This window comes from Zootoca vivipara, chromosome 6, assembly GCF_965207765.1.
Source record: "Zootoca vivipara chromosome 6, rZooViv2.hap1.1, whole genome shotgun sequence".
Taxonomy (NCBI): domain Eukaryota; kingdom Metazoa; phylum Chordata; class Lepidosauria; order Squamata; family Lacertidae; genus Zootoca; species Zootoca vivipara.
This window is the reverse complement of record NC_142589.1, coordinates 82546594-82557355: the sequence shown is the minus strand read 5'-3', so window position 1 is coordinate 82557355 and position 10762 is coordinate 82546594. Positions and strand designations below refer to the sequence as shown.

General features: G+C 51.6%; 2 protein-coding genes across 8 annotated transcripts in view; one reads left to right on the top strand and one right to left on the bottom strand.

Moving 5' to 3' along the window:
• Nucleotides 1-90: 90 nt before the first annotated feature.
• On the top strand, nt 91-5593 carry LOC118087207 (uncharacterized). Of its 2 annotated transcripts, none has more exons than XM_035119638.3 (2): nt 91-418; nt 2976-5593. In XM_035119638.3, exon 2 carries the CDS (start codon nt 3393-3395, stop codon nt 5232-5234), a length of 1842 nt encoding a protein of 613 aa, XP_034975529.3. In that variant the 5' UTR covers nt 91-418; nt 2976-3392; the 3' UTR covers nt 5235-5593. The 2 variants fall into 2 exon arrangements, with proteins under 2 accessions (XP_034975529.3, XP_088527359.1); XM_088671233.1 differs by having other exon boundaries at nt 108-264.
• Nucleotides 5594-6080: 487 nt separating this feature from the next.
• Nucleotides 6081-10762, bottom strand: part of LOC118087208 (Golgi-pH regulating cation channel) — a 35184-nt gene continuing 30502 nt past the window's right edge. For all 6 annotated transcript variants that reach the window (XM_088671237.1, XM_088671239.1, XM_088671234.1 and 3 more), the window contains exons 18-20: nt 9023-9075; nt 8429-8459; nt 6081-7891 (exon numbers count right to left, since the gene is read on the bottom strand). In XM_088671237.1, the coding sequence (XP_088527363.1) occupies nt 7850-7891; nt 8429-8459; nt 9023-9075 (126 nt within the window). In that variant the 3' untranslated portion in view covers nt 6081-7849. The remainder of the gene's footprint in view (nt 7892-8428; nt 8460-9022; nt 9076-10762) is intronic.

Genomic DNA, 10762 nt, shown 5'->3' with positions numbered 1-10762 from the left:
CGTGCCACTACGTACAGGCCAGGCCGCGAAGGAGAGCAGGCGGGCAAGCAGGCGGGCGGGGTCTGGGCACGTGGTGCCCGCCTGCGTGTCACGCGGGAACGTGTGAAGGGCGCCTTCCCGTGCGCGCGCCCGGGGGCTCCCTCCAGATGTTGCCGACGGGTGGTGGGCGTTGGAGGTTCCTCCGCCCGGCCGGGAGCGCCAGGCGCGGAACAGGGAGAGCCTCGAGCCCGGCGCAGAGACCCGTGCGCGCCGAGGCTCCCCACGGTACGTGCGGAGGGGAGGGGGAGGGGCTCCTGAGAAGGAGAAGAAAGAGGAGCTGGGGCTGCTCCCGTATTTGTTCCCGCCGCCACCGCTGCAAGGCTGGCACGGATGCTCAGCCAGCCGAGCGCGATTTAGGCATCAGCTGGGCATCAGTCAGGTAAAGGGGGCGCAGTGCGATCGCTGGGGGGGGGGCTGTAGATCCAGCTGGGGAGTGGGGAGATGAAGGTCACCGCTGGAGGGTGGGGATCCCCATGCAGCAGCAGCAGCAGGAGGCAGCGCCAGGATGCCCTGAGCACCTTTGCGCACATCGGGTTGTGGCTGGTGGGCGCACGGACCCAGCAGCTGCCATGCTGGGCTGCAGAGTCCTTGGGAAGCAAGGACTTAGATGGCATGGTTGAAGGCGGAGGAGTCAAGCCGGGGAGGGGGACGCTCACTCGTGCTCCCACCCCGCCTTACAACCCCCAGAGGACGGAAGCTGCTCCGGGGTTGCTACTTTCTGCCTCGCCGCAGCCGCGCTATGTGCACCCTCTTTCTCCCCAGAATTAAAGGACTGGGCGAGGGGAAGGTTGCAAATCGAGGTGCCAGCTCTCCCAACACACACCAGACCTCCTCTAGCCCCCCATTCTCAGGCACTGCCTTAGGCATTCAGATTCTTAGGCACGCTGGGGCTGATGGGATTTGTAGTTCAAAACAGCTGGAGGCCTCCAGGTTGGGGAATCTGTTTTTAGTCTATTGCAGGAATCTTTTGGGCAAAAAGGGGCTTGAACCCATGATCCTGAGATTAAGAGTCCCATAGTTTACCGACTGAGCTATCCCCTTTTGAAAGTCGTAAAAAACATTCTTGCTATTGATACCGGTAATTATTGTTTTGAGGTTTTTTGTGTTTTACAATCAAGAGCTGCATAAAGCAAATAATTTTTTAATTTGTCAGTCAAGCATGAGAATCTTAATCGTGGATTCGAATCCTATGTTGGGCAAAAGATTCCTGCCTTGTAGGGGGTTGGACTAGATGACCCTTGTGGTGCCTTCCAACTCTACAATTCTATGATTTTATTAAATAAATAGGGCTGTGACAAGGTATACCAGGAGCAATTTGCCTGCTTGGTGGTGTTGGAAGCCACCTTTTTGGGGCTTTCTTTGAGCTCAAAACCTTATACTGTATATAAATTGTGGAGTTGGAAGGGGGTCCAAGGGTCATCTAGTCCAACCCCCTGCAAAGCAGGAATAGGCAGCTGTCCCATACGGGGATCGAACCTGCAACTTTGGCATTCTCAGCACCACGCTGTAACCAACTGAGCTATGCATGCACCTTGTCTTCCAACAAAATATGCCCGGAGACAGCTTATGTTTACAAAGTGGTGAGGCAGAGATGACTCTCTGCACATGCTCAGAAGTGTGCTTACTAGTTTCCAAGGGCTCGAATCAGGCCATCCTTGCTCCCTAATCCTTCAAGAATGAGCACAAATGCAAGGTCTCCCGCCTCCCTCAATCTCTTGCTGAGCTCAGCCTTCCTCAATTGGAGCAGAGCCATAAGGATGGCTGAGCAATGTTCTCTGGCTTGCTAGGAAAACATATGGGATTCTGGAGAGACGTTTTGCAGAACATTTCACTGTCACAAGCTCTGTGCCAGTGGAGGGAGCCGGCAAAAGGCCAGAAATAGACACGGCTCCCGACTTTGCAGAAGGAAAACGAAGTCCAGCTGTCAAGGCAAAACAAAATGTACGCAGGATAGGTTTGGCCTGTTCGTCTCAAGCAGCAACATCAAGATTCCTAGGAGGGGGGGGTGGCTTCTAAAGAGAGGTGGAGGGGCACCTGGGCGTAAGAAATCAAGTGGCTTCAAACATGGACTGGTTGGATGCAGAGGAATGGTGGGAAGAACCGGCTGGGGAGCCCCCAAGGGAAGACTGTCCAGAGCCAGGGGAGTGGTGGTGGGACAACGATGAGCGATCTGAGGGAGCAGATGGGGAGGAAGTGGTGTTGGGAGCTGGAGAGGCAACAGGGCTTAGTGAGCAGGAATAGGCTGTGGCAGAGAGCAGTCCAGACTCAGGGGCTGGAGAGGAGAGGGGGCCAAGAGGCAGAGATGGGTCAGGCTGATGAAGAGTCACAGAGATCTCCCCATCCTGCTGTGACAAGCTCCCCTCCCCGTTGGTCTCCCAGGACCATAAGAGGCATGAAAAGGGCGGAGGAGAGGTTGGCTGCACATAGGTACAGTCTCTGATTGCTTGGGGAAAGCCCCAGAGAGGAGGGAACTTATCGACAGCTGTTGGGAGACAGGGACTTTCAGTCTCGGCAACTGATCCATGCGGGGGATGAGTTGCTGCACTCATTAGGCCTGACACTTCTTTGCAATCGCGCTTTTGCTAATAGTTAACCCCCACCTGCGCAGTGTGATTTACTGCTGGCTTGTTCATGATCATTGGAGAAGGAGCCTAGCTTAGATGTTGAGCATCATCTGTGCATGCAGGAGGTCCCAGCAAGTTCAACATCTCCAGGCAGAACTAGAAATGGGCTCTTTCTGAAGATGCCAGGGATTGAAGCAAGAGCCTTCCAAAGTCTATCAGCCCCAAAAGGGGGCTTTGTGGGGAATCCTCAGTGGGCTCGCCACTCAGGGTATGTGCAGCCGTCCCCCAGAATGATCACGTTCCTCAAAAACTGGCTGTATAAATTTTCTAATTATTTGTTCAGTGGACATGTTTGTGTGTGTCGTTCTGCAGGAAGTCTGGCAAAGGAATGCTCCCTCGTGCTTCCAAGCCTTTTCTACAACCACATGAGAAAAAGCAGAGCCTGTGGGCACGCTGCAGATGGTAATACAAATTTTGGCAGGGAAATACCTGATGGAGGAACACTGTCTCCTGCCCGTCCTGTTCCCCTCCCACCACCAAAAAAACCCTGTTGGCAGCAGTTATTTGAAGAAGAAATTATGTGAGTTTGGATACCTGCTCCAGCCTGGATTAAGAGCCATGAAGTTTTGAAGGAGGCTGACCACAGATGGAGCCAAGTGAGTCGAGAAACGCTGAGGACTAGAAACACCAGCATCATCATTATTATTTTTTATTAAAAAAAACCCATCCCAGTAAAGCACAGGGAGCAAGGGACAAAAATAAACTGGAGCTCCAGGAAAGGAACAAAACATGCAGACCTCCTCAGAGAGGATAACAGAGGCCTACCTTCCATTATCTTATGATACCAACCATCTCCCTTCGCTGGGAGGAGAAGTGTCCAGAAAGAGCCTGATTTCAAGGCCTTCTCCAGGGGCTGGGGGGCCCACGAGCAAACCTGAGGCGGGAGAACAGTATCCCTCAGGAAGGGCTTTCTTCAAGGGGAGGTGCCCGTTCTGGCCGAAGAGGAAAGGGGCTGCCCATCCCCCCCAGGGACAGGTGACCCCCAAGAGCCGTCTCTGCATGGAGGCCACTCATGAGAGCCCCATCCAGGCTGTCCGGAAGCCAGCCACACGGGAATACGCCCAAGGGCTGGACTCCGACGAGGAATCTGTGCAAGGGAAAACCGGCTGCTCTCTCCTCAGGAAGCTCCTGTGTCTGAAGAAGACGCCCACCGGCCCAGAGGCATCGCCAGCCCAGAGGGCAAGAGCCAGGTGCGGGCCTGTGGCCGCCCTCAGCAGAACCGCCGACCCGGAAGGGGAGTCTCCTCTGAGGTGGCAGTCCAAAGCTATGGCCCAGAGCCCAGCAGAGGCCAGCTCCATCGCGGAGGCAGCAGCGGCGGTAGCAGATCCAGTGGACAGGCTTGTCGGGTGGTGGGTGATGAAGCCATGGCGAGCTTTCAGGGCCATGCTGAGATCCAGAGCCAAGAAAAGGTCGGTTCTCCCAGAGAACAAGAGAATTCCCAAGGCGGTGGAAGAAAGGGATATTCGCCTCCCTGCAGAGCCCGAAACCTCGCCCATTGCCAGGCGGGGTGGATCCCCCTGTTTTTCAGCCACAGAGGACAAAACTCTTGCATCCGACATGGGTGAAACTCATGGCCCCCAAGAGGAGGATGAAGGCGACCACCTGAGCTCAAGGTGCGGGCTGGAGGTCCATGGGCGGGCAGAGGACGATATTTCGGACCCCGCGACTGAACGGGAAGTCGACGAGCTCTGCACTTTCTTGAGCGAGGGAAGGCAGCTTCGGGAAGAGAGTCGAGGCCTCAGGGGTATTTTTGAGTGGAGAGGAGCTTGCCACCTTCCTGGGGGGGACGGAGTAGAGGCGGAAGACATGGCAGAGCAGGCCCCTGAGCTGGGGGACTACGGGTACTGGGCCGAGGCATCGGGCGGAGAGGAACAGGCTCTTGGCGATCTTGCCGAGAACCCAGGAGGGCAGGGCATGGTGATGGCGACGAGAGATCTGGGCTGGCTGGACAGCGAGTTGCTCACAAGCCCGGTGGTTGGGATGGGTGGGCGGAAGGAAAAGCGGGGAAGGGATGTTTCCACTGCAAGCAATCCCGAAAGCCAAGCAACTGAAGGAGAGAATGGGCGTGTGGTGGAAATCATCAGAGAGATCAAACACATCCGTCAGGAAGTGCTGCATCTTAGCAGCTGCTCGGTTCCTCCGCCAGCCTCACCACCTGGCAGAAGCGATGCTCTGAAACCAGACCCTTATGACGCTTCTAGGGCCTACATCGCAGACAAACAAGGGGCACCATCTCCTGGCTTCCCACAGACCCTGCTGACCCCCCTGGAGCCGCCTCCCTCCTTTCCACCCAGAGGGCAAGGCCTTCAGGAGGGGCCACCCCCATCAAGGCCATGCCAGGTTCTCGCAGAGGACGGAGGAAGGGAAGTGTGCCAAAGGAGAGGAAGCTCCGGGCGGAAGCTGGCATCGCCCACGGAGGAGGAAACCGTGGCAGAGCTAGGGGAGGAGGACAAGCAACGGCTCTACCTGGCTGCGGTGGAGATCGTGGGCGCTGCCATCGATGCTGCAGCAGAGCAGCTGGCAAAGGCGGCCGAGCAAGGAGAGCTGGGGTCCAGCAGAGAGGTTCCTTGAGGTCCCCGTTCCTGGGGAGAGCAGAGAACTTGGAAAGCCAGGAAGGCCATGCTCTCGTGCACCTCAGCATTATCCAGCTCTCCTGCCTGGCACCGATGGGAGTTGAAGTCCAAGACATTTAGGGGGCACCCAGTTAACAGAGCATGCTTTAAATTCTTGGTTCAGGGGCCATGCCTGCGCCTCAGTTCCCCCTACTGCCTTCACCAGCCTCCCCCTCTTAATTCCTTAGTAACTTATGGCACCCCATTTTTATTTTTTAAAAGACCCTTTTATTCCAGAGCCTGTGGGCAAGAGGAACAGGAGCGAAGGACTGAGGAGGTCTGACGTGTCAAAAATACAATTAAACCTGTTCCAATGAAGTTTCCGTCTGCTCGTTTGTACCTCACCCTCTTGCAGGGCTGGTTTTAGGAACGTAGGAAGCTTCTACTGAGTCAGACCAGACATCCAGCTCAATGCAGACTGCACTGGTTGGCAGCAGCTCTCCAGGGTTTCAGGCCGGGGTGTGTGTGCTCTCTCTCTCTCTCAGCCCTATGTGGAGATGCTAAAGGGGATTGGACCTGCATGCAAAGCAGATGCTGTAACCACTGAGCAACAGTTGCCCTCAACCAGAACTGGGTATATGTTGTGACTCATATATTTGGGGGGTGGGAGTCCAGAATGTGGTACTGGATTCTCTGTTGAGCCCAGGATTGCCTGGAGACAGCTCCCCAGAATCTCCTGTCCTCTCACCTGAGACTTTTCAAGTTTAGTGGTGCTGTGAACTCAAAGCAGCTGCTCTCTCGGTGAACCTCTGCCCCTTCTCCCCAACCCACAGGGGAACGCAGCAAACACACACACTAGGGGGCGCACTTTTTGTTCCTTTTTTTTAATAGGGCTGCATAAAAACACACACAGCTTTCCCTCCCCAAAGATGTATGTACAATTTCAAAAATAAATAAAAGGGTTTATTTGAGAAGAAATCTGACGTTCCCACGTATCCAGGTAATCTCGAAAGCATCACATCAGAAAGTCCGGCTGAAATTTTGGGAACGTGAAAAAGACCAATCTTCCCAAGGGGAGAAGTCTGTACACCGCTCCGGGTGGAATTCTGTGTTTTATTTTAGAAAAAGCGTCTTTTAAATGCGGAATCAAGGCAGGGAGCAACATATATATATATCTATATCTCAAGTGGTCCAGGAAGGATCTCCCAGGGCAGCCTTCCCCAGCCAGGAGGCTGCAAAATGTTTTGGACTACAACTCCCACCAGCCTTTGCAATATACAGCTGTGCTGGCTGCAACGGATGGGAGTTGTAGTCCTGAAGATCTGGAGGGCAGCAGGTTGAGGGGAGGGAGAAGGCTAGCCTAGGAATGAAGGGGGGGGACAGGATGGGGGTGGCTGGGATCATTCTTCCGATCCAACATGGAAGGAAAGGGGGGTTGCTGTCTGCTATTGCCCAAAGGACACTTAAAAGTGCTTTTGAGACTGCCGTTGTCGAGACGAGAACCACGCTTCTGTGGTCTCAAGCAAGCTAGGCTCTCTCTGTTCCCCATATGGCTTCCACTTCACCATCAGTTTCCCTTACGCCCCACCCCCCAAAAAATAAACCAATCAGGGGCTTTTTTTGCATACAGTTTCCTGTGCCTCAACATTGGCTAGCTGCTGCAGGAAACTTGATTCCAGAGATCAACGAACCTCCCCGCCCCATAGATCTGCCCCCACGCTCTCCTTGGCAATAAAAGTCGTGCCTTTCCAACCTGCTCCCCCTTTTTTCTACCTCGCTTTCTAACCGACGGCCTCGTTGCGGAGTCGGGGATGCCCCTTGCCTGCGTCTCCTCCGCAAAAAAAACAGCCGCTGTCCCCCTAAGGCAGGCATCCCCAACCTTCGGCCCTCCAGATGTTTGGGACTACGATTCCCATCATCCCTGACCACTGGTCCTGTTAGCTAGGGATCATGGGAGTCGTAGGCCAAAACATCTGGAGGGCCGCAGGTTGGGGATGCCTCCCCTTCGATAGAGCGCTTCCATGCGGTCAGAGAAGCAGCTTCTTCCGTGCACCGAAACTGCACAAATCTTTGGGTTCGCGCACCTTCCCGATGCCATCTTCCCTATCCCAGAATTTTGCACCCCGTCCCCAAGTGACTCAGGTCCCAAGTCAGCGTCGGGAGACCCAACTGTAGAAGTACCCCGAGGGCCAATGGCAAAGGACACAAAACGGCGCTACAAAGGGTCCTCCTCGCGTTCCGTCGTCAGAAAAGGCCTGCTCCAAAACAGGGTTCGGGAAAGAAGTTGACAAGAGAGCCACACCGGTCCGACTGTCCCGCAATCTCCCTCCTCTCCAGTGGGGGGCGCTGGCGATCTTGGCTGCACCACGCCTGCCCCCAAACTGGTGGGGTCAGGCATAAGGCCAAAACAAAAAACAACAACCCCCAAAAGCCTCGGAGCTCAATAGTTAGAGAAACACCAAAAAGTAATAAAATAATATTTTGACCATATACAAATATATATATGTATATATATTATATATATGCATGTGTAAAAAGGAAAAAAGGGGAAAAGGATGACCACCGGCAACTCTTCGTCTGTTCGAAATCCACCAGGAAAAGAGTGCGGCTGAGCAGCTCGGCCGGATCCAGACTTCATTCCATTTTGGACATTTCAAATTTCGTGGTCACTATTTCCTGTTTTTTGAGAGGGGGGGGAGGGAGGACAAGGGGAAACCAAATTTTTACCAAAGCTTTAATATAGTATGTTTCAGATAATAACAGGAGCTCCTTTGCAGTTCTGTCGTGATGGTTGTAAAAAGTTCCAACTGCTGTGACATCACAGAAGCTCGGCCAATGGTTTTCATAGACTGGCCTGGCAAATTATTAGCTATAAGGAGGGATTGGGGGAAACCGTGTAACTTGAATTCTGTGGGCATATTTGTTCATTAAAACCAGATATTGCCCAGGATCACTCAAGGGGCAAATTGGAGGAACAGTCTGGGAGATGCTGGGTGGGAGAAAGGGAATTGACGCATAGGCCTTACGATGTTTTATAATTAAGTAGATAAAGGGAATTCAGTGGACATAGTTTATCAAGTTCTGGGTTGCAGTCTCAATGGCTTGGCTAGGAATGCCCACACAGTGTGCCTATCCCACGAAACTCGCAGGCTTAGGAACATAGCAAGGGCCCAGCTCCATCAGGCCAAAACGCACAAATAAAACTGAGCTTACCTCATCAGAATCTAACAAAGGAGGGAGCACGCTGGAAGAGGAAAAAAGGATGATTATTAATGTTAAATTTTGTAATATTGCTAGACGGGGGCGGCAGATGTCAACTGATAAAATCAGAGCAATTAAAACTGAGGTCCTTAACTGGAGAGTCAAACTTGGGCACGGATTAAATCAGCTCGGACCTATCTAGAATCACAGAGCTGTAGAGTTGGAAGGTACCCCCAAAGGGCATCTAGTCCAACCCCCTGTAATGCAGGAATCACTGATGAGGAATCATTCACAAATGTCCATCCAACTGGTGTCTAATGAGGCTTCTGAGTTGCTGTGGCAAAAAAGGGACTAATAAATTTTAATTTTAGTAATAATAATAAATTGTGAACGCTCCCTTTACTGCAGAATCCTAATAATAATAATAATAGATGTGAATGTCCCCTTTACTGCAGAATCCTCAAAGTGCAACTTTACAGAACGTTTGCACAAAATGCATTTCCAAACCACTGACTTACTTATTTCATTAAATGCTACACAGCTGAACAATAAACCATCTGACAGCCCACATACAAGCATTTGAAGGGGTGGAAATCAACCACTTACACATCAGCCATGGAAGAGGGGATGTTTTCTTCAACCCACTTCAAGTCTTCATCCTGAGAAAGGGGAACAGAGCAAGATGGGTTGATGGAACAGCAAGGCTTTAGAACCAGGAAACGCAGGTTATCGGGCTTGGACTTGGCTCTAAACGTGCGCCGAAAGCCAGCAGAGAACGGGATGCCATCCCAAAAAGATGGCAAAGGACAGCAAATCGGTGTGTTTTTATTTGTGAGAAATATAAGATTACAGTGGTACCTTGGTTCTCAAACGCCTTGGTACTCAAACAACTTGGAACTCAAACACTGCAAAGCCGGAAGTAAATGTTTCGGTTTGTGAACTTTTTTTTGGAAGCCGAACGTGCTCCGTTTTGAGTGCTATGCTTCCGTTTTGAGTGTTACGCTGAGGTCTGTCTGTTTTTGCTATTCATTTTGTGTTTTTGCGGCTCTTCTTTTTTGTTTTTGTGACTGTGTGGAACCCAGTTCAGCTACAGATTGGTTGACTGTGTGACTGCAGTACATTGTTTATTGCTTTCATTTTATGGATTGATGGTCTCATTAAATAGTAAAATCCATGTAAAATTGCTGTTACAGGGGTTGTTTTTAAAAGTCTGGAAAGGATCAATCCATTTTGCATTACTTTCTATGGGAAAGCGCACCTTGGTTTTGGAATGCTTTGGTTTTGGAACGGGCTTCCGGAACGGATTAAGTTTGAGAACCAAGGTAGCACTGTATAGGATTACTGGGTGCTTTGCTACAACCAGAAGAGGCAGCCAGCTGCCTTATGACCCAGAACTGACAAAAGAGTAAGGAAAAGGAGGAGGCGAGGCCACGTCCGCAGGAAGCCAAACCATGATTTAGGGCAGGGGTGTCAAACTCAAATTCATCGGGGGCCGCATAAGCAGTTTGGTCACCCTCAAAGGGCCGGTTGTATCTGTAGGACTATGTGTCCACTCTTTATTATCATAAATTATTGTCACTGCATTCAATTATTAGTTTTTTGTAATAATGTAAGTAATAACTAGCTCTGAAAGCAGAAACATAGTCAGAATAATGGCAAGTAGATATTCAAATGTACAATTATTGTACAATTTATTGAAAAATGATTTTGGGTAACTGCACTGGGTGGTGGAGGCTCACTAGGGTTTCATGCAGGACCTTTGCAGAGCTACTAGTACCTGGAGATGCTGGGGTCCTTCTGCATGCAGGACAGATGTTCTGCCAGTGAGCCACCACCCTTCACCAAAGGGACTGGCTGAGGTTGACTCACTGGAGCTGCTCTCCTGGTTCCAGGGTTTAAGGGCCAGAAGTATAAAGCAGCATCCTATGTTTCTGAGGAGAGGGAGAGGGAGGGGAGGGAGGGAGGGAGGGAGGGAGGGAGGGAGGGAGGAAGGAAGGAAGGAAGGAAGGAAGGAAGAAAAGAGGGAGTGGGAGGGAGAGAGGAAGGAAGGAAAGAGGGGAGAGAAAGAAGAGTAGGAAATAAGGAAGGGAATAAAGAAGAAAAGAAAAAGAAAGAGGGAGAGAAGATGGAAAGGGAGAAAGAAGGAAGTATAGGGAAAGAAAGAATAAGAATGAAGGAGAGGAAGAAAGATGGGAAGGACGGAAGAAGAAAGGAAGGAAGGAAGGAAGGAAGGAAGGAAGGAAGGAAGGAAGGAAGGAAGGAAGAAAGAAAAGAGGGAGCAGGAGGGAGAGAGGAAGGAAAGAAAGAGGTGAGCGAAAGAAGAGTAGGAAAAAAGGAATAAAGAAG